Genomic DNA, 23,545 nt, shown 5'->3' with positions numbered 1-23,545 from the left:
ACTTTAACCTCATAGTCATTGTTTCATTTCAAATCCAATGTGCTGGAGTACAGAGCCAAAACAACACAAATTGTGTCACCATCCAAATACTTACAGCCTGCACTGTATTATACAAAGAGTAAGTGGACATTGGATTATTGATTAATGTAATTAATTGATAAGAAACTATTCTGAATTTGCAGTAAATATTAGAAAGCTTGTTCTGCCAAGATGATGTTATGAGTTCAACTGAAAAAATTCTGATGTAGGAAACACAATTTAAGTTTACATTACTGATGGGAAGAAATTTGATTTATTTACAAGAAACAACCTGTAACTGTAAGAAATCGTAACAATGGTAGGGTGCTAATACTTGATTAGCATGAAGACAGATCAACTGTGTAACTGAGAAATATAGTAAGAATGTGACAGTTTTGTTTTACCAGTATTTGTAAACTACTGAAATTTTGAGAAGTCAGGTAAAGGAAACTTTAACAATAAACATGAGGAACTCTGGCTGATCAGTAGATCTCAGACTGAAACAGAATTAGAATGTTGTAAAACTCTGATCATAATATACTTTTTATTGTTAAAAAATCATAAAATACATCATGCTATTAGCTATATTTAACCCATTTGCCATCTCACAGTTATCATCACTGTAACATATATCTTTAGAACGGAAATTATAATCAAGATGGCTACTGCAATGCATTTCATATTTTTATAAACGTGTTCCAAAAAACTCATTTCACTGTTGGAAATGATCTCCTATATCCCGCAAATTTCAGAATGATAAAAGTTAATTGAATTCCTGCACATCTGAAGACCTTTTAAAAAACTCACTTTAAATGTGCAGCTAGGATAAGGGATTAGATACTTTAGTGTTGAGGTGTAAAAAAATATATATTTGTCAAAAATGATAACGTTACAAAAAAGCACTTCCTGAAAATATACTGTATAGAATGGAGAAAAGTGAAGCAGAATTGTTGCAATTATGAATAAATGGAATAACGATAGCTACTTTAACTGATGGTTAAAAAAAATCTGTTTTAGCACACAGCAGTCTTCTTCTTCCAAAGTAAATAAAAATAAACAGAATTCTATGAAATATACAAGTTAATTCATCATGGTACAAAATGGATGAACCGTAAATACCAATTTTCAAATTCACCCTACATGATAGAACAACCATTTTAAAATAATTTATCTGTAGTGTATAGAAATATATAACTCCCTTCTTGTGCATTCAGCTTGTCTTAAACATACAATGTCAAAACAGAAGATCTCACAGGTTGCTTTCACTTGATCCTTCAACCATTACTCTGTGAACTGAAACAAAATGGTCAAATCCAGAAGTGATGATGAATCGAAGGTGAGTTGCTCTTGTGCCGTTGAGCTGTGAAGTAAAAAATGTAAAACATATTTAACTTTTCAACAAATAATTTGTTTTTGAAATTCAACTTGAGTTAAACAGGTTATACCCAACTTGACGGCAAATACTGTAATACTTGTCAGGGAATCTAAACTACAGTATTAAATGGCAGATACAAATACACAAAAAATTCACTAAAAAATATTTAAGATATTTATGTGTTCTAGATACATAAGAAGGTTATAAAAATACATTTATTTTAAAAAAGTCTATATAAGTAATTAGATTATTAACATTTGTAAACAATTTGTGGAACCAATAAAGAAAGCCAGCAGAATACCGCAATATACTGCAAAAAATACTGAAATCAAATGAAGTGTAGCAAAAAAATGGATTATGCACTTGTTTAACTATATTTAGAACACTGTGTGTTTCAGCACTGAACTCTAAATATGGTCAAAAAAGTGTATAATACAGTTTTGCACAACACTATCAAGAAGATAACAGGCTGTGACATATAGTGGTGTGAAAAAGTGTTTGCCCCCTTCCTGATTTCTTATGTTTTTGCATGTTTGTCACACTGAAATGTTTCAGATCATCAAACAAATTGAAATATTAGACAAAGATAACACATGTAAACAAAATGCAGTTTTTAAATGAAGGTTTTTATTATTAAGGGAAAAAAAAAATCCAAACCTACATGGCCCTGTGTGAAAAAGTGATTGCCCCCCCTGTTAAAACATAAATCAACTGTGGTTTATCACATCTTTGGAAAGCTGAGTTCAATTTCTCTAGCCACACCCAGGCCTGATTACTGCCACACCTGTTCTCAATCAAGAAATCACTTAAATAGGACCTGCCTGACAAAGTGAAGTAGACCAAAAGATCCTCAAAAGCTAGACATCATGCTGCAATCCAAAGAAATTCAGGAAGAAATGAGAAACAGAGTAATTGAGATTTATCAGTCTGGAAAAGGCTATAAAGCCATTTCTAAAGCTTTGGGACTCCAGCGAACAACAGTGAGAGCCATTATCCACAAATGGCGAAAACATGGAACAGTGGTGAACCTTCCCAGGAGTGGCCGGCCGACCAAAATTACCCCAAGAGCAAGCGACGACTCATCCAAGAGGTCAGAAAAAAACCCACAACAACATCCAAAGAACTGCAGGCTTCACTTGCCTCAGTTAAGGTCAGTGTTCATGACTCCACCATAAGAAAGAGACTGGGCAAAAATGGTCTGCATGGCAGAGTTCCAAGACGGAAACCACTGCTGAGCAAAAAGAACATAAAGGCTCGTCTGTTTTGCCAGAAAACATCTTGATGATCCCCAAGACTTTTGGGAAAATACTCTGTGGACTGACGAGACAAAAGTTGAACTTTTTGGAAGGTGTGTGTCCCATTACATCTGGCGTAAAAGTAGCACAGCATTTCAGAAAAGGAACATCATACCAACAGTAAAATATGGTGGTGGTAGTGTGATGGTCTGGGGCTGTTTTGCTGCTTCAGGACCTGGAAGACTTGCTGTGGTAAATGGAACCATGAATTCTGCTGTCTACCAAAAAATCCTGAAGGAGAATGTCCGGCCATCTGTTCGTGACCTCAAGCTGAAGCGCACTTGGGTTCTGCAGCAGGACAATGATCCAAAACACAGCAGCAAGTCCACCTCTGAATGGCTTAAGAAAAACAAAATGAAGACTTTGGAGTGGCCTAGTCAAAGTCCTGACCTGAATCCGATTGAGATGTTGTGGCATGACCTTAAAAAAGCAGTTAAGGCTCGAAAACCCTCCAACGTGGCTGAATTACAACAATTCTGCAAAGATGAGTGGGCCAAAATTCCTCCACAGCGCTGTAAAAGACTCATTGCCAGTTATCGCAAACGCTTGATTGCAGTTGTTGCTGCTAAGGGTGGCCCAACCAGTTATTAGGTTTAGGGGGCAATCACTTTTTCACACAGGGCCATGTAGGTTTGGATTTTTTTTTCCCTTAATAATAAAAACCTTCATTTAAAAACTGCATTTTGTGTTTACTTGTGTTATCTTTGTCTAATATTTCAATTTGTTTGATGATCTGAAACATTTCAGTGTGACAAACATGCAAAAAAATAAGAAATCAGGAAGGGGGCAAACACTTTTTCACACCACTGTACTTTAATTGCCAAATTACCCTTTGGATAAGAAAATAAATAGTGCTATACATTTAAAGAAAGACATTCATTTTTAAGCCAAATAAAAATATTTGAAGCTCTCTTGTGTCTCAGTTCAGGCAAACAAGAAGCAGCTTCAGTACCAGTTTCAGGCAGTATTGTGGAGAAGTGGTTAGGGCTCTACATTGCTGATTCGAGGGTTTTCAATTCAATTTCCCCAGCATGGAATAAGCAGTACCTTGTGGATATTTGAGTCAGACACTGTATGCATAAATCTGTAAATAACTAAGACTGATACCATAACTCACATACTGTACCTACCTGTATGTACTGTAAATGGAAACAAGGCCAGAGAACACAAATGAAAGTGTTAGTGAATTCAGAATATAAAATGAAGGTGTTATTTTACTCAGTGAACAAACCGTTCACTGTTAAATGTTAAGGGTGGTTCACTAGGATACTTCAAAAAGCAATTTGATAAAGCCCTTGCATTCATAACCTACTGTACTAAACGCCAATCAAGCAAAATCAACAAACGGCCTCATTCAAAACTTTTTAATGAAACCAAAACTCTAAGGCAAAATGTTTTACTTACAGCAAAATCATTAGATTGAAGTTGTCCTTCTGTGTGCTCAAATTCTGACAAGAAAAAAAATAAACACATGGGGTTAAACTATTGTTAAATACTGGTATTAGCATTTTAACTTAAATCTATAAAAATGCTTTTATTAATAATAATATATACCATTAAGTAACTTGATTATGGTGTAAAAAGTTTAAGTCCTTTTACTAATTTAAAAATGCCTAAAATTTTAACAGGTACAATATAGTCAACAGTTCTCTCCAAATGGAATATTATACATGTGATCTGGTTTGATTGTAAACAGGAAAACCTTTTCATCACTGGTGTGACTCTCTATGGCTATATCATAATTCAGGACTTACTAACCTAAAAACTTTTCAACTACCATGTGTAACAGAAACAAATCACGGTTTTATTTTTAATGTTAACCATGTTGTTCATTCTTAGCTCAGATATGACATCTGTATTATTTGAAATTCATGGGGAAAATAAACAGAATAGAATATATATTTATATCTTGATATCTAAAATGATAACGAAACTCATATATAAAATGGTTTAAATCCCATCAGCATACATTTTGTTTGGATGGGCAAAATATTTTTCTAAAGTTATCTGATAAAATTATCTTCAGCTTACCTTTGTCTATGATGCCTTCAAAATCTGTTGCATCGCTAAATGTACTTTTCTGAATTTTCAGATTCTTCACTGCACAAAAAATAAAATCACTTAGAATGTAAAAGCAGGTTCCAGTTTTAAAAAAACTTAAAACTATTCACTGACAATACACCTCAACATAGATTTAATTCCATAGTCTAAATACAAAATTACGTCTACGTATGTAAAGATATACAAACATCTAACTGATCTGTGAACATAGCTTTGAATTTTAAATTCGATGTTGAAAGCACTTTGTATTTAGAAAGCACTGCAGCAGCGATTACTAAACCGTGCCTTACCGTTGTAACTCTGAATAGTGACCAGTCTGATTTTCTGTGTGCCGGAGAACCGGATGATGAACTCCTGTGGAAACATTCCCGTAGAAATCCAAAATGTTTCTGTGCTTCTAAATAAACGAGATTGAAACAAAAAGAAAAAAAAAAACATCATCACCTATACATTAAAATCACAAAAAAAGTTTCACACGGAATGTCACGTGAGTTCACTCAACACTGAAAGAGCAACGATGAAGCAATATTAAATTCATAATTTAGTTATCTGATTGAAGATACTTACCCATCGATGATATTTTCGGGTGGATAATTTTCATCGCTTGAAGTTGCTAAAACAACCTGAGCTCCCGAAGAGCTTAATGCTGCATCTATCATGTTTATTAAATAAAAGCAATATATATATTTTAAATATTTAAAATACGAATAACGTACAATGCGATTTAGCACGATTTTTTGGGAGGCGGCAAATTATAATTAACTGCCTACAATTGGACTGACTACTCTTCACCCTGGTTGTCAAGGAGCAAACTGACGCAAAGCTTCCCAGGCGTGAGCAGACAGTGTTTGTCGCAGGTCTATGACATCATCTTTAAACAACTGTCGCCCGAAGTGAATTCACGCTGTTTCCAAATTGTTGCTCTGCAGGTCTGTGTTTAAACGTGTGTTTATTCATGGCAAATGGATATAAAGAAGTACTATTTACACGAGGCACTGGACAAGTAAGTTTATTCGATTCCACTGGTTATTTATCTATTTATCTTTTTTTCTTTCATTATATTATCAAGTAGTTATGGAACTAGAGGCCTAGTCCGGGTTAAAGCTGAAATGTGGTGACAAGCTTAGAACAAGCCAGAATGTTTGCTTGTTTATAGTAGTGATTTGTATGTTATATTGACTTGTTTTAGCGATTTTGTGTCCTCGCTGACTGTCGTACGTATGTCATTCGTTTTTTGAAAAAAAAACTCAAGTTTTTGAAATTCGTCACCCTCGTCTGAAAATTTTAAACCGCAATGTAGATTTTTATAAGGTGAGGTTCCAGCACGCCACCGCAAAGCAAATACATTTTTAAAAGTTTTTTTTGCATTTCAGTATATTTTCGTTAAAGCTGCACGCTTTAAATTTAAAGCAGCCAGTTGGATGCAGTCATCTCTCGAAGCTCTCTTAAGTTCCTTTTAGACAGACATTAGTGAACGAATTCGGATTGTTCTTTGTCTGGTAAGGTAATCTAAACAACTATATCAATTTACTGTTAGGTTCTGTAATGTGTACTTAAACCATTAAGTACATTTTTTCTAATATATGAGAGGCCAAGAACGTATCTGGTGTGATACACTTGGTTAGTTCCTGCTCTTTTTTGTAATAATACAATTAACCCTGTCGCTGTTAAACTTGACTTCCTAAAAGGAAGTACTGGAAACTGCACTTTGCACAACTATAATTTTTTCTCTTTCTTTTTCAGAGTGATGATTCTGATATCTGGGATGATACAGCGTTAATAAAGGCATATGACAAGGCCGTGGCATCCTTTAAGGTGATTTACAGAAAACTCTTTAATAATTGCAGTTAGTGTTACGTGACGGCACCCACTTGTGTCTGAAAGTTTAGATTTCCTTAAATGCAATGTCGTTATAAGGCACTTGAAAAGTGTTTTTAATCTGCCTTGTTCTATTTATAACTTGTAGTTATTTCTCTTTTTTGTTACATGTCCACTGTTCGGTTTTCAAGTAAAGCATGGGAATCTAGCTTGTTTTCTGTCCTTCTTCCTATAAATCTTAAGTATTCATGTATGTGTGTAGAATGCCTTGAAGAGTGAGGATAACACCGAGTTACCTAAAAAAGGAAAGTCACCAGCTGGAAAGAAGCGTAAAAGCAACAAGAAGAGCAAAAGCAGAAAGAAAAACAACGCTATCCCAGACAAGGAGGTATCGGCAATGTTAATATTTTAAGAAATTGTCACACTGATAATGCTGTTAAAAACAGTTCTAAATTAGACATTGTTGCAATATAAATAAATTCTTTACTTTCCACTACTTTCATGTTTTAGAAATTTCTAACCACAGTTAGTGTCTTATTAATAGGTTATGACAGACAAAGGTTCTAGATGGGCTATACCAAAGACAAAGGGTGTTACCTTGAACTCATGGGTCACCACTTAAAAGGGAACTAAAATGCTATTTTTATATTTTGGAGTTAGAAAGATTCAGCTTTGATGAGTGCATTTCAAACCACAATAAAAGTCAAATGTACACAGTAACTTGTAAAACCTCCAATTTACATCACAAACTAGACTGAATTTCCAAGTATGCACAGCCTACACGTCCCTTTTAATCCAGTAGAAATGTTGCTCTTGTTTCGCAGTTTTGCCAACAAATACTACTTGTTAACTCTGCATGCAGACCACATTGGAACATTTCTGCGATGAAATGTCTTCTGCACGATTTGTACTTATTCACTTGTACAGTATGTCGCATTATATTAGTCGTTGCAGTGGCTAGTGAGCAGGAAGGGGTGTTTCATGTCGCAATTTGTGGGAACTCCCTTTCTCGCCCGTGACAAGACTGGGGGTTTGCAACAACATGGCGACTACAGAAAGCTCACGGTTTTTGCTTGACATGTGCTTAACACGGTTATTAATACAATAATTTTTCATTTTTTGTATACCATTTTTACCTGGATTTAATAACCGGTCTGAGAAATTTGGACTGCCATTCCCTTTTAATTTTTTTTTCTTTATTTACGTAGAGATTTATCTTCTTGAAGTAATGTTTTTACAGTTCCATGTATGTTGTAGCGAATTAAGCAAATAAACTAAAAATCAGCATTTGGATTACCATTTTTATTTTTTCATTTTTTATTTTTATTTGATGTTCCTAACTACTTTTTGTTTTTGCAGTGGAAGATTGGGGATTCCTGCAGTGCTATTTGGTCAGAAGATGGCATTGCCTATCCAGCTACTATTAAATCTGTAGACCATGAGAAAGGCACTTGTATTGTTGTTTACACTGATTATGGGAATGAGGAGGAGCAGAGCCTGTTGGACCTTCAGTCTCAGAATTCTGAGGAAGAGGTTGAAATGGGAAATGCTGCCCAGGTATTAAATTTGATATGACTTGAACTGTAATATGAAGTAGGGAGAGCTGCAATTGAATATTTTTTCCATGATGTTTAATCTAATTAGCTTTAGAGCCTGTGTGTTGAAATACTTGCAGACATTTTGGAACATGCAGTTACAATTCAGTTAAATAACCATCTCATTGCAAATAATCTGTTTGAATCTGGTTTCAGACAATTACACAGCACAGCAACTGCTCTGCTTAAAGTCACTAATCATCTTCTTACAGCTTATGATCCTGGTTCTCTTTCTATCCTTATTCTCCTTGACCTCAGTGCTGCTTTTGACACTGTTAATCATGACTTCCCATCTTCAGATTGTGTTTAGAGTTTCTGCCATTGCTCTTAAATGGTTTACCTCTTGCCTTACTGATCACCAATACGTTATCTCTCTTGGGGGTTTCAGTTTTGTAGTTGAGCTCATAATACTGGGTTCAAACTATTCAGCATTTGTTGTTCCCACTTGGTTATTAAGATCACATGGTCTAAATGACCATTTCCACTATGATGATACTCAAATCTATGTCCACACTAAACCTAACACTGAGGTGGCTGTCTCTGCACTATTTAATTGCATCCCTGACATAAAAACCTGGCTGACTCAAAAATGTCTTCATTTAAACTATTAGCTACCATCAACTATGTAAAGCCAATGCAGTAACCCTATCTGTGGATGGCACTGTACTTGAATTTCAATCTCAGTTGAAGAACTTGGGGGTGGTATTTGATCCAGACATGATGTTATAAAAACATCACTCTTCCACCACAGAAATATCTTGTCACTACCTGTAGCTGAGAAGCTAGTCAATACTTTTGTCTTCTCTCAAGTTGATTACTGTCCTACTCACTAGGGTATTTATCCACACTGAACAAACTTCAGACATAACCCTGACCAGGTCTCATGCAGGTCACATTACTCTTATCATGGAGTCCTTGCACTGGCTTCCTGTCAGCTTTTGTTTCAACTTCCAAATCCTCAGGTTCACCTATAGGGCTCTACATGGCTAGGCACTTCAGTTTCTGGCTGACTTACTATCAGTCTGCTTGCAATCTCGTTCATTTAATTCTGGTCCCCTGTCTGTCCCCCAAGCCAGTTTACATGCTATGGATGACGGGGCCTTCTCTTTAGAAGGACTTTTATTTAATTGGTTCTGTGTCCATCCCTTTGCTTTCTTAACTCTATTCCAAACCCATTTTTGCAATTGTGTAATTCTGCTGTCTCCTCTCGTTTTTCTTACTGTGAAATGCTTTGAAAAGCCACTTTTAAAGGTAACAGACTAGAACAGTAATAGACATTATTATTATTGTTGTTGTTGTTGTTATTGTTCTTATTTGACCCTGAAGTTAGTTTGTGTTCGTGCTTTATGTGTAGCAAAATTCACTTCAGTTGCACAATAAACTTTTTTTTAAATTTGGTTCCAGGAGAATGATCCTGAGTTTTCAACTGATGACAGTGACAGGTCGTCCACCCCGCACCTGCCCAGTCAGGCTAAGCCCAAAGCCAGATCTCCTGCAGGACCTCCTCTGTGGAATCGTGGTTTTCCCCCTCCCCCACCACCGATGCCAGGGTTTGGCTTGGTAAGTGCAGTCTGACATTTTTTATATGACATTCTGTAAAACAAACAGTGGAATAAAAGCTCACATTTGCTGTAGTATAAATTTAAATTGCGCAGTTGTGACCGTCGTGGTTCCACGTGGGCTCGTGCCCTTGCCGCTCCACCCCGCCGGTTCGTCCCGCAACACCTGGGCGCAAACCTGGGTCTCCGGCATAATGCAACAAGGAACCAGCCGAATGAGCCAAAGGAGACCTCCCTCAGCCCAGGGCGATGACGTCACCGTGCCCAAACTAGCTCCGCTACACAGTGAAACCCCTGAGAGTTTACACTTGCGGTAGCATGCTCTGAGAAAAACCACTGAACCCTGCAGTCCTGAGATGGGTCAAATTTTTGACACTTAGTTGTCTGCAGAAATCAAAGTGATTCAAGGACATTAAGAGGACAGCTCGGCTGCTGCAGCGCCAATTATAAACAAAACTGTACTTCATGTCTAATTTCAAATATTTCCTTGGACTGTTGCACAGCAGGAGTTCTGTGAGCTTACAGTATTATTAGTAAGAAATACGAATGTAATGTCTGACACCGTAGCTCTGCGTATTGTGCAGTGGTCTTACAATGTGAAAACAAGCAAATGTCCCGAATGTCCATCAGGGGACAAGGGCATGTTGTCTGGTACAAGTGTTTTAACAGTTCCTAAAACAAAATGGATGGTTGGCATTGGGGGATATATTGTTCAAAAGGATTTGTCAAAAACTATTATTTGTAGGTCATTACGAATGCATCAAAATATGAAATATGTGGGGCATTTGATACTTAAATGTGAATGCATGAAGCTCCTTTTCACCTTAGCGGCAGATGAAGTCAGTGGATCTGACTGAAGCCGTTTTCAGATTGACTTTAAGTCATTGTGTGTCATATTTAAAGAGTTTCTGGTTTGTTGGTAATTTGTTTTTAAATGTCTGTGTGTATTCCTACCTTTTAACAATGTTGATAAATACAAAATATTTTGTCAATGGAAAATGTATCTAAAGCCACAGGGCACAGAAAACTAAAGTCAGTAAATAATTACACAGAGGGGTGTATGAAGCATCCAAAACTTTAACAGCTAGTATTCGGTTGCAGGCTGAACCAAGAATTGATGGACCTGCTCCTGCCTTCCCTGGCTGGCCTCCATTAATTCCAGGTGGACCTCCGGTGAGAATTTGGTCATTTCCCTACAGTAAACACATACAGAGAGTGAAACAAGGACACATAGAATTGAATCTGGTAGTCTTTTTACATCTCATCAGATTTCGGATTATGACTTTCTTATATTATTAGACAGGTGTGTTTTTCCATATTTATTAGTCTTTAGTATTTAGTGATTTTCAACAGTTCTATCAGAATGTGTTCTCTGATATTATATTTTCTTCCAGCTGATTCCCCCTCCACCTCCCTTGGGGCCAGACTTCACAGAAGATTATGAAGCCTTGGGCAGCATGCTAATCGCATGGTACATGAGCGGATACCACACGGGCTATTATCTAGTACGTACCACTAAACGGCAACAGTAGATATAATCTTCTTCCACCTGTCACATACAGTAAGCACATATTGACAACATTTATTTTGGTTCAGACCGAGCTAATGCATATTCATGTAAATGAAAAAGGACATTTATTTTCAGCATAAGCATCCTAATACATTCTCAGTTTTCACAGTACAGCTGCTCTAGTACAGTATATATTCACCATCTGAGGACAGTTTTCTCAGTTTCACAATCTCGAGTGGCCACAAAACTATCTAAAGTTATGCAACTGGTTGATTTGACTAATTTATTAAATTTGTTCATACTTTTGTCATTTTTGCACTGCAGCTCCTTCACATCTTTTTTCCTATCATCTCCAATGGATATTGTTATTTTGAAATATAGTTTCAAGAGCTGCAAAGACATCCTGTAGGCTGCCAGTCCATGGCTATATGAAGTCATACCATACCAGCAATGATATACTGTACAGTATACTACAATATATACAATTTTGTGTGTGTATATAGTGGGAGTGAAATAATAGGTTCTCTGCACTACACGTACATGGAAAGGCTTCTGACCCAGAAACTCACTCCTTTCTGTTGTGTGTTTGTGAAAGAATGGTTTTAAACTTTCATATTATGTTCCTGGTTTGACCCGGAAAGAGATTATTTTGTTTCTTTATAGAGATAGAATGAATCTTTTCTTTTTCCTGTACTGATGTAAAATATGTATAGAGGATCATAATGCATCAAAGGTTGTTTGCTTTGAGCAAAAGAAAATTCTTTTATGTCCCACAGGGACTGAAGCAGCGCCAAAGGGATTCTGCTTCAGGAAATAAGTCCCAGCACAAGTGAGCAGTGCAGGTCTGGTCTTTGCCAGAAAATATGTGAGTATTTTTGGATTTTTCTTGTAAATAACATGTTTTTCATTCTAAATGCTTATGAACTTAAGCCAAATCTGTTTCATGAAAATTATTTATTTAATGTTTAATGAACATTTCTAGGTTATTTTAAATTTAAATGCTTTGTGTGCTAACTCATTAACAGGACAGCAAGTGATTTTGGTTGCCTAAAAGCATATTAACAATTGATCAGTTTCACTTCACTTACATTACCCAAACATACAAAACTCATCGTGTTCAACTGCTTATTCGAAACATGCTGTACAACACTTTGCAGAAATGCAGTTGTACATGTTATGACAGTGTTCAAATGACTGCATCTGTGACTGGGTACAAAAAATCTTTGGAAAATGTGCACTAATCATTACTGAACCTAAATGCCACTATTGATACAAGGCAATTGGTGTGCTGAGGCCAGAATATCCACTTCACCACACATTTTTGTGTGACCCAGAAATTTTTTGCAAACAATTGCACAATATAGAGATCCTTTACATGTGTGGATTAATCAGTAACTGCAGATACACTGTCAGATGTTTTTAATCAGTTCTTTTGATTTTTGTGCAAATCAGCAGTCTGCAGTGTATACTCCTTTCTAAGTTGACTGACTGTGGAAATTGCCCTGCCATTTAAATATTTTTTTGAGAAACTTGTTTATCCAAGTAAAATTTTAAAAAAAGAAAATAATGTTTACCAGTTTGTTTTAATGTCTTTGTACACACATTATGTTTTTATATTTCTGTTGTCTTCATTTTTGAATTTGGGCATGTTCTTGTGATCTTTTTATTCTTGAGCTGTTCAAGGCATGGCTGCCATTTTAAACCTGTATCTATTTTTCTAGGTGGACATCTCTCCCAGGGAGAGCAGTGAAACCTTCAGCAACTGCCGCTACCATTTTTTTTTAACCATGGAGTTTGTATTTGTTGTAAATAAAAGAAAAATGAAAAAACAATGTTTGTGCTTATGTGTATGGGGGGGGGGAATGTTAAGAAATGAGGAGCCTAACCATAAAAGGTTCTGTTTTTGGGCTTTTCTTTGCTACAACCTAGGAGAATCTGCAACTGTAATTTCTCTGGGTAGATCATGTAGCAGCAAGTAATGTAATGTAAAAGCAAGACACAGATGTGTATAAAAAAAACAGAATTATTAATGTTTTTATTTACTTATTGGAATTTAAATGTCATAAACAGTGTGACAATTGAGCAGGCTGTATTTTTATGTAGACTGTATCATTCATAGCTCTATGCTATGATCACTAGATCTTAACTTTTGGTCTTAAGTTGATGAAGTAGCCTATTTAAAAGTAGTTCCCCATTGTTAGAATACTTGTGAAGATGGAGAAACAATTTCTGATGCAGAGAGGTTCACTTCTCTTGTGTGGGATGAATAACCGGGATTTTGTTGAACTTGCAGTCCTAAATGGAAAGTAAGCAGTCTTGATATGAACTTCTGCAATTTGCTTAACCAGCAAATCCTGGCCAGAACAGAATCACAAATCAGCCAGCCCTACAAATATCTTGTTAATGATTTTTAGCAGTAAAACATCTAAAACGTAGATTGTAACCTCAGGATAAGCTACTGTATATTAGGCATATGGCTCAGTAGCTCAACAAAAATGAATTCACGAATAAAGGAAACAAGCCTCGTATTTCAGCATCTCGGCTTGGGAAGACGCATGGGCTTATAGTTTTGCCTCCTTGGTTAGAAAGACAAGAACCTGTTCTGCTCATCTTTTGCTTTGATTTATTTCTGTTAAATGGAATATGAACACGTTCTAGGATAAATATTTTTTAAAGTAATGTATTAACTTTAATTAACACTAATTTACATCTCTGCAGGTTTAAATCTTGTATACAGTTCTACCTGGTAGACCTCATACAAAGCAATTTTGAAAACATTTTGAACCTTTTTTCAGTATTCTGGAACATTTTTAAAGGCACAAATCTAGCAGGAGGTAGTGGAATAGGTGTTAGTGGTTATCGCTCTGGATTTGTAACAAGAAGGCTATATGTTCAAGTCCTGGTTGGAGCTCTTGTGACTTCACTCTGATTGTTTTGGTTAAATGTACAGCTATATAAATGGGTACTAAACTTAGTTGATTAATAATTTGATAAATTTAAACTTCCATTATATATTTTGATCTTTAAGTATCTACAGCATTTAATTAGCTATTTTTTTCTTTCATGTATTAGTATATCAGTGCATGCATTATTTTTTCTAATTCTTGTAAAATTAAAACATGCACATACATGTGAATATACATGAGTAACTACTAATGATTGTTATAAACAAAATCAGTTTTCAGTCAGAAATGTCTTAAAGACATTACGTTTCAGATACACTGGTGATGACAGAATGTTGAAACCAAAGCTTATGAAGTCGTATGTGCTCACTCAATTGGTTAGTATATTTCATTAATTTGATTATTTTACTTTATTGTGAACCAGGAGAAATTTACCTCTGTTGCTGTATTTTTTAATGTTATTTTTTAGGCAAGATCTCAAGATGTGCTACTTTCCAAGTTAAAAAAATATTTTAGAAAACAGTTTTCTGTTTTCTTAATATTTTATATATTAATGTTCCCATAGATCACTGTGTGAATTTATTTTCAGAATGGATCTTGCAAATTATTCAGAATGGAGATATTCACTTTCCTTTGGATACATTTGGCAGATTAAATCATACTCCCAAGCTCTCTTTCCTCTGATAAAAAGCACAGAGAAACTATGTACTGTTTGTCACTATAAGAGCAGCACACCACATTTTGTAATAGTTTCATTACTGAAATGGAAGGTTACAAGCAAACAATGGCATTTTATCTGCAAAATGAGACTGCAAGTAATTTCAAGCTATTGAAATTGGAAGAATCCTTTGTTTTTAACTGTGGTTTGGTTGGCTCCATTGACATATCTAACAATAGTCAAACCTTCTCAATGCTAATTCTGCTGTAATTTCTTCACAAGTGCATAAATCTCATTTTAGGAAAACAAAACGGAAATCGAGTGTAGGTTCAATATCCCACTTTGTTGTGGTAATGATAACGGCAATTATAGAAAAGAATGTTATGTACTGTTCATACATTTCAAAGTTTTTTGACAGAATTGTTTTTTGACAGTTTTTAATGGCAATCATTTATTATCTCTGAGACTACACCACATAACATTTTCTTCAGTCCTCCTACAGAACTAGCTATACTGAAAGTGTCTATATCCATGACTGAGCTCAAGGAGGCAGTGCAGGACATAATAAACCGAATCTGAATTGTATATGATTTTTCTGAAAGCTTTTCTTGAAAGGTCTTACTAGTGCATTTTACAGTTTTTAACACAGCATCCATTGATTTGAATCCTGACTATTCTAATATTTTTGCCTTCTTACTTCCATCTCCATAGTATCTAAAAGATTAAATCTATGTGTTTTACATAAACACCAAATTATTTTCTAATAAGCAGCTTCCTCAAGCTCTGGTTTCTACTTTTATTTTGAGATAAAAAAGAAATTAAAAAAAACTTAACCCAGGATTGGGTTAATGCCTGGTAGATGATATTTAATGAACAGATGCACTTACAACACGTACAAGGTGGCAAAACGTAAATTATTCTGTTTATGTGAGAAGTATTTTGGTATTTATGTAAACCCAACATTTTCAAGATTATATTGAGAACAGCAGAGTAAAGAAACTGTGCACCATCATAAAACTCATCCACAGGCTAAACAAACAAGGATGCAGACTTTGCTCACTTGTGCTAACATGAACCTGAAGTAAAGGGTTATCTGCCTACACTTAATTCAATATTGCTGATTTGTGTGTATCCTTTCAAATCAAAGAGTTCAATTCACTGGAAAAATGGGACAATAGGTCTTTTTCAAATATAGACATTAGACTTTCCCAAAAGAAGTCAATAAATAGCATATGCAATTTCTTCAGATAGGTTTCCTCAAGGTGTCACAGACATTATAAATAATGATTAATTACTTTTCAACTGCTGTTCACACCTTGAGTGTTTAATTGTGCATTAATGACTCCAACACAACAGAAGTATAATTAAGACATAATAAATACATTCTGAGTGAGTGCAGAGACAGTGAGGCCATGAGATATGCAGTATGCATCAGAACAGAGACTAGACAGCTATAAAATCTGTTAAGCAGCTGTGCCCAAATGAGGAAATCAAATTCCATCCCAGATTCTGGTCATTGCTTCACAGCCTGGCCAGCACTTGAGTAACCAAATTGAAAATATATATTTTATTGCAAGGATAAAATTCTAATATTTTTGATAAAACCGTGATTTAGTTCAGTTCAGTTTACTCAGAAATGAGGTGAAAATTGTTTGAGAAGATAGCATGGAGCACTCCTTAAATCTGTCCTAGAGGATTTTAAACAAAAACGTGGCTCAATCATGTTACTGTACATACTAGCTTATACATTTTTTAAACAGAAATGTGCATAAATTGTCTCGCTGTCTCAGGAAGGCTGGAAGTATTGTTAAGGATACCAGCCTGGTTTCTCACTTTTCTCCCCCCTTCCCTCTGGTAAGGGTTATACCTGTAGGAGCACAACGGCACGGACGTCCAGACTCTGAGACAGTTTCTTCCTACAAGCTGTCAGATTACTGCACTCTACCCCTACCATAGGCTCACACAGATGGTTTTTTAAGTTATATGTTATTTAACTAGTTGTTGTTGCTGCTTCTGTTCTGTGTTTATGTTTTCGGTGATTCCTTTAATGTTTTTGTATTGGAGCACACATGCAAATAAGCATTTCATTGCACTTGCACATATGACAAGAAATGTGTTATTGAATCTTTGAGCATGCACCATTGGAGGGCAAAATCCCATATAAATTCCACTTTGTTTCTGGCAGTTTTCTTGTCGGAGACCATAATCTGGTTTATGACTTTTGGCCTCTTTGTAAGCTGTTCAGAAAACTCTGACTGTGGGAGATATTTGTTCAGATTGATCATTGACAATGGTCTGCAATAAAGTGTCCCCTTTAGCTTTCTCCAAGATATACAGTCGATGCAGCTAAAGCCATTTTGGTTTGAGCGTGTTCCACAACCTTTTTCCAAAGTGCCTTTTGCTTTTTATATGACAGGTGCAGAAAGGGACACAGTTGTTCTGTGTATTGCTCTTTTTTAAGATTCTGAGTCTATTTTTAAATAGAAAATGTGCATGTTAAATTTTCACAAGGAGGTGCCAGTGCTGTTCTTAGAGGGGCTGGAGTGTGGGCAGTCTAAAATTGAATGTTGCTGGAGTAGACCTCTGGTGAATCAAAATAAATCAAAAGGGTCAAAATGGGGTTTGTGTAATTCATGGAGTACCACAGAGATCTGTAGGAGGACCACTGCTCTTCAGATCCACATTCTGGTATAGTGAGGAAAACTGGTCAAGTCTATACACAGTAGCAAAATAAGATTAGTGAACACTGTAGAAATAGTAAATGGAATGCAGAACTGTTTTTGATTAAATGCAAGACTGGGTAATCACTTGACAGATGACATTTAATGTTGCATGCAAGTAGCAAAAACATAAAACTATAAATACAAAATGGGAAACACTGATACTGAAAAAAGAGTGTTCATCTTGATATATACTGTAATTTCCCCATTGCAGATAAAGTGGGGAAGCAAAGAAAAGGCAATATTACAAAATATTACTATATAAATTAAATGTGTAGACTTTAAAGCAACAGGTGTTGCATTCAAATTGTCTAATACAATAGTAAGACCTTATGTAGAGTATTCTGTTCAATGTGTTTTAGACACATTACAAAACAGATAAAGATGCTCTGGAATGTAACCAAATGCGTTCTGGGACATAAAAGAATACCTGACACTAACACGCTTTTTAGTATTGAACAAAAAAGATTATGCAGAAACCTGATCCAAGCACTTGAAAGTCAACTCAGTGGATTTCTTCAGAAATAGGACCTGAAAAAACAAGAGGTCCCAAATGGAAAGTACATGGTAGTGCACTTAAAACTGAGAATATGAGAACTGAGAACATTAAAAAGCAAATGTATATACAGTAAGTAAGGAAAAGACCTACAAAACAAGACAATATTATTATTTAGGGCTTTTAAATGGATTTGTTTTTGCTTTTTTTCATCTAGGTCAGAAATCAAAGTGTCAACAAAGTAGTAGTGTTTTAGTAAGAACTAAACCTTAAATAAATGTCCAACTATCAAATATGCTGATAGAGCAAAGTTCAGTAAATATAAGCTGAATTAAGTTAAACTATTGAGCAATTTTTTTAGTTACAAATTAAATGAAAGTCTTGTGCTAATAATACAATGTGTTTTGATGTTTCACTTTTTAACAAGCTTTTAGATATCATGAATTGTTACCTTTCACCTTCATAATAATTACTTGTTGTATCACTTATGTTGTCTGAATGAAGCTGTCTGGCCTACAGTTGGTTTATTGTATTGGTTTATTGACACCACCCAGGTCACATATTAGCCCAGGAATGGAGGTAAAATCACAGCAGTGGAGCCTTCCACTTTTATTTCTCTCGTCAAAAAAGGAGAACATCTCAGTTTTGTCAGCTGTTTTTCATTAGTTGGACCTTGTCTAAAATAAAATAAAATTGGAACATAACAGCATACCACTACATTTCCCCCACTCCTAACCCCTGCCAGTAATGATAAAGCTCTCCAATTTTCCAACCACATGATTCATAAGCAAGAATGGGAGAGTTTGACAGAAACATGATTTGATCACATCAGCTGCAGTTCTTCAAACCTCCACCATGGAACTATAGGTCCAAGCAGTAGGAAGCTCCATATGAATAATGTTGAAATACTACTGATGTCAGAGGAGGGAATACTGAGGAGTGCCATACTGTGCCAACATTTGTTTTAGCAGTGAGACCAGTCAGTCAAATCCATTTCTGCCAATGGGAAAAGCTAAATTTATATTTGTCATTTAGCAAGTGTACAATGAGAGAACAAGGAATATCCTTATGTATAGTGGGCAACAAAAGAAGAAGTACAAGTACTGTAGGTAGCTGCATCAACATGTGTAGGCTGCAAAGAACCAGGTAGATTTATCCCATGCTGAAAAGATAAGAAACACAACATTTTGTCTGTGGAGCCTTCTTCAGGCTTCACAGCCTGAACGTTGTGTCTCTTTTCTTTTCAGCATGAAAGAAACCTTTACCTGTTCCAAAAAAAAAAGATGAAACCCATTTCCAAAATTTAACCACACCTGGACCCTCCCTGAACATCTGTAAAAAGGTTTCCACAATGATTTTTGGAAAGAACTTACACAAACTATTGACTACTTAAGATAACATCTATGAGGGGACAGGAGTGCTCTGTGAAGACACTTGACATTAAGTATTCAATGAGCAGAATATATGGACGTTTATTCCCAGCCTAGATACCAACAGGCCTAAAAAGCTCTAGATCTGAAACTTTGTACCCCAGCCAAACAGTAAACATTAAACCAGCATCAGCAGTGTACAGAGAGCAAACACAGAGTTGTCCGATTAAGTACAAAGGAGAAGAGTCAGTCAAAATAAAAAAAAACAATTTGAAAAGTACACAAAAAAAAGAAAAAGAGCCAAAAGAGAATCCACATGAATTAATGCGTATATATGGCAACAAATGAGAGGTAGAGCATTTTTTTATTAATCTGTAACATTAATTTTGACCACAAAAGTAATCTAAACTAAATCTGGGCTAATGCATTTACAGAACTGATTGTGAAGATTCTTCTGCTCCTTATAGGGTTTCAAGTGGAACCAATTAATGCCACATTACTGCATTTGTAACACAGGAGGATACAAAATCTGTCATTTACCTTTCCTTTGGTTATAATTGATTAAATATCATTCAACAGTTTATAGTACCATCTTTTTCTTTCAGTAAAATGAACTGTTGATTACGATCACAAAAATGACAAGTTTTATGCGCCTGTGGATAAAATCCAAACTAGCTGCCACTTCTGTTTTGTGTTTGACAAAAACAAAGACTTTGAATGGGATTATGTGAGAGATGGACAGCGTGGAAGTGAGGTAGGAAAGGTTATGATGTGAATTGGAAAGCCCTGGGTCCTGTGCCCAAGGACACAATCCATTTAAATCCTGCAGATTCAAGCAGTAAAAGGAGATGTTTGAACAACAAGAGATGAGAGCTCGCAAATGCTGTATGAACTGCGTGTTCAGTGACATTTTCCTTAATTAACTTTATTCTAGTTTTAGATTTTTGTTTTATACAACCTTTGAAAATGCCAGATTACTGTACCTGTCAACAAATACAAAAAAACAGCACTGTGTAATCTAAGAGTTTGCTGTGTCAGGTTCACAAAAACTTCAAGATTATGGTTGGAATGTTTGTTCTTCAGAATACCACCACCACCACCACAAAACAACATCAAAAACAATTCACGCAGAATGACAGCAGCCAAAGATTGTGTGAAAGAATAGTTCACTGTATAAAGCTTATTAAAACTTGGTTTAATCCGCTTAGCTGAGTACCACATCCGGGCCACAGAAGAAAAAGGCAAAAAGGGGCAGCTGTAAGGCTGGAGATGGGGTGAGGAAGAGGAGAGGGTGACATGTGGCATGTATGCGTGATTATGTCAGGATTAGTTGTACAGTAAATTGCAGCAGCTGAGCTTAATAAATTCAGCTGCCTTCCTCCCTCTTGAAATTTCATTTACCTACATTTACCTACAGCAACAACAACAATCAACAATCAACAGCAAAAGTAATTCTTACTCTGCCTTTCGTACTCAGTACGGTGCATATCATTTGGATAGATTTTAAAGCACTTTACATGCAGGAGAGGATCAAATTCACCCAAGTGCTAAACAGCAGTCTAGATAGAGAAGTATTAAATTACTTCAATTAGATATTTAGGTAAACTAGACTGAACAACCAGGACACCAGGATTAGTACACCTTGCCTTATAAAGAGTACCATCTGAAAGGACAGAATAAGAATGGACGATGATACTACACAGAAATATTCTGGACTAACCTAAACCTGCATTCTACTACTTCAGTCTTCACTGGCCAAGTGGTGATTCTTTCTATATGCCTCATCTCACATATTTATTAAAAATGAGAGGTTCACACTGCAGACTGTATCACTGCTTATGCATCAACTCTACATAAAATTGAATTCTTCATTAACTTTTTAAAGCACTTTACAAACTAGAGAAGGCAACTTGCCCCATCTTGTTCATATGGTAGCTAGTGTACAATTTATAGGCAAAACACAACCAAGTCTCTTTTGAAAAATCACAGTGGTGGCACTTTGCTGTAGGCTCTCAAAATTCTTTTTTACTTTCAGACTTAAATGTGTCTCCTCTAATTTCCACTTGTGGTCATGTACATTTTTTTTTTCATTGCAATGTCTTGCCCTGCTATCAAGACCTTAATAACATTTCTGAATATTTGAATGAAATACCTTTTCAATGTTCTTTGTTCAAGACAAAATTAACTTTTCCTTGGAATTTTTTGTGTAGGGTGGTCCTGCTGTATAAAACTAGGATTTTTGTGAGCAAGTCTTATTGGTGTTTATTCATGTTGACCAAACCTGAATGCATGTTCTATTCTATTTCTATTTTTATTGTTTCTACTGTACTGTTCTTGCTGTTTGGATACAGTACATGTCAACAATGGTGTAAATCAGAAAGAGTGGGAGTGTTAAACTGATCCCTGATAACCTTATTAAAAGCCTTGTTGTTTGGTGAGGATGGTAAAAAACTGTAGGGATATGTTATACTGGAAACTAAGTCTACAGGGTCAGGGGTATGATTTGGCTGTGGAATCTTGATTGTGAGGAGTTTTCAGCAGGTACTCTACTTGTCTCCCAATTCCCAAAGACATGCAAGTGATTATTTATTCTAGAATAGCGGCATTAATGCCGTCAATGTTTTGCTCTTTGATAAACCACCTCCTGGCCACACATGGCCTATAATTTGTTATGTCCGTGTTGCTTGTAGAATTGATTATTTCTGCTGGTATGTTGATTACTGTACTGTCTCTGTGGTTCTTAATGTATCATGTTCCATGAACTTTAAAACACTACTGACATCACATCTTCACAGAGATTTTTTAAGAAAAGGGTTCAATAACACAATGCATATTATTTTGAAATTAGACTTCAAAAATGTCTTTTTATTTAGGATAAGCTGGAATACTAGAATTAATGCTTAAGCCTGAAGTCCAATGAGCATGGCATCCAGTCCATTGTACACAGCTGTTTTTTTTTCAGTTATTCATTATTTGAAGACACTAAACCTTTTTATAGCAGATCCTTTGAAAACAGAGACAGGGTGCTTTGACTTAAAAGAAATGTGCAAAAATTGAAAAGTACATGCTGGATGGCACAGTGGTGCAGTGGTTAGCATTTGGAGCTCTGAATACCTGGGTTTAATTCTGGACCTGGGGTGGAGTTTGTATGTTCTCCCCATGTTTGTGTGGGTTCCCTCCAGTTTCCTTCTACAGTCCAGATACAGTATACTGGTAGGTCAACTGGCTCCTGGGAAAACCCTTGTGCGAGTGTATGTGTGTTTGTGTCTGTGTGTGCCCTGTGATGGACCGGAGTTTCATCCAGGGTGTGCCCCACTTTGCACCTGTTGCTTGTCAGGATTGACTTTGGCACCCCTGAAACCCCAGTGTTGGATGAAATGGTTAGAAAATGGATGGATGAAAAGTAAATGTTATATTTTTGGCCTTGACTCTTTTAACACTGACTTTCTGTCCCCAGAAATCAATTTGATTGCTTTTGCTATTTAGCCAGAATTACAATAAAATAATTAACCATTTCCACTGAAATGAATGGCATTCTGAGGTATTTTGCCTAACCATCAGGTAAGCTTTTGTTGACACAAATTTAGGTTATCTGAATGGATAAATTTATCTTGCTCTGACCTCACTGGGTCTTTTGCAATGCAATGTACACTGTAGGCTAAGACAGGTTAATGCGACCGGTCAAATAAATATCCACCCAAGGAACCGTGAAACAGTTAATAATGCATTCTACTTTCTCTCTATGAAGAGATTAAGACATGATAAAGAAACAAGAAAAAAGGTATATACAGAATATTAAAAAATATATAAAACATGAATGAAATATTTACTCATCTTACAAGATACTACTGTATCAGATATGTTTCACAACATTAATATCCATTCAAATGTGCAGATATCAGACTGAAAGCAAACTTCTTGTGAAAACCAGACACTAAACCTAGTTGTGCCAGGAGATGTCCAGACCGTTTGTTCTCTAATCTTGATGGAAAAGCACTACAAAGTATTAGAAAAGCAATTATGGTGTGGTAGTCTGTTCTTGCTTTGTTTCAAACCAATTAACTTCAAAAGAAATGGCAGCTTAAACAACCAACCATTTCTCTGCAGAGAGTAGGTTCTTTGTGATGAGTTTGTTTGCACAAAACAGATCAAATTTAGATGGTACTA

The 23,545-nt window shown here is 35.9% G+C and overlaps 2 protein-coding genes across 3 annotated transcripts; one reads left to right on the top strand and one right to left on the bottom strand.

Moving 5' to 3' along the window:
- Positions 1-543: 543 nt before the first annotated feature.
- On the bottom strand, positions 544-5,551 carry hspb11 (heat shock protein, alpha-crystallin-related, b11). Its single transcript, XM_088911772.1, has 5 exons — positions 5,317-5,551; positions 5,040-5,146; positions 4,720-4,788; positions 4,093-4,136; positions 544-1,378 (listed from the first exon to the last, which is right to left on the bottom strand). Exons 1-5 carry the CDS (start codon positions 5,406-5,408, stop codon positions 1,268-1,270), a joined length of 423 nt encoding a protein of 140 aa, XP_088767898.1. The 5' UTR covers positions 5,409-5,551; the 3' UTR covers positions 544-1,267.
- A 60-nt stretch (positions 5,552-5,611) lies between these two features.
- On the top strand, positions 5,612-13,064 carry smn1 (survival of motor neuron 1, telomeric). 2 transcript variants are annotated; one of them, XM_088912274.1, is made up of 9 exons: positions 5,612-5,752; positions 6,493-6,564; positions 6,830-6,955; positions 7,927-8,124; positions 9,567-9,722; positions 10,823-10,894; positions 11,116-11,226; positions 12,008-12,096; positions 12,953-13,064. In XM_088912274.1, the coding sequence occupies exons 1-8, from the start codon at positions 5,705-5,707 to the stop codon at positions 12,062-12,064; spliced, it is 840 nt and encodes a 279-aa protein (XP_088768400.1). In that variant the 5' UTR covers positions 5,612-5,704; the 3' UTR covers positions 12,065-12,096; positions 12,953-13,064. The 2 variants fall into 2 exon arrangements, with proteins under 2 accessions (XP_088768400.1, XP_088768401.1); XM_088912275.1 differs by lacking the exon at positions 10,823-10,894.
- Positions 13,065-23,545: the final 10,481 nt, after the last annotated feature.

This window comes from Atractosteus spatula, chromosome 3 (assembly GCF_055471065.1).
Source record: "Atractosteus spatula isolate fAtrSpa1 chromosome 3, fAtrSpa1.hap1, whole genome shotgun sequence".
NCBI classification, from domain to species: domain Eukaryota; kingdom Metazoa; phylum Chordata; class Actinopteri; order Semionotiformes; family Lepisosteidae; genus Atractosteus; species Atractosteus spatula.
This window is presented reverse-complemented; position numbering and strand designations above follow the sequence as displayed.

Coding starts and splice junctions, on each gene's coding strand:
- smn1 (XM_088912274.1), top strand. CDS start 5,705: ATGGCAAATGGATATAAAGAAGTACTATTTACACGAGGCACTGGACAA. Junction 8,125..9,566: donor AAATGGGAAATGCTGCCCAG/GTATTAAATTTG, acceptor ATTTGGTTCCAG/GAGAATGATCCTGAGTTTTC. Junction 9,723..10,822: donor CGATGCCAGGGTTTGGCTTG/GTAAGTGCAGTC, acceptor ATTCGGTTGCAG/GCTGAACCAAGAATTGATGG.
- hspb11 (XM_088911772.1), bottom strand. CDS start 5,408: ATGATAGATGCAGCATTAAGCTCTTCGGGAGCTCAGGTTGTTTTAGCA. Junction 5,147..5,316: donor CCCGAAAATATCATCGATGG/GTAAGTATCTTC, acceptor TCGTTTATTTAG/AAGCACAGAAACATTTTGGA. Junction 4,789..5,039: donor CACTATTCAGAGTTACAACG/GTAAGGCACGGT, acceptor TTTTTTGTGCAG/TGAAGAATCTGAAAATTCAG.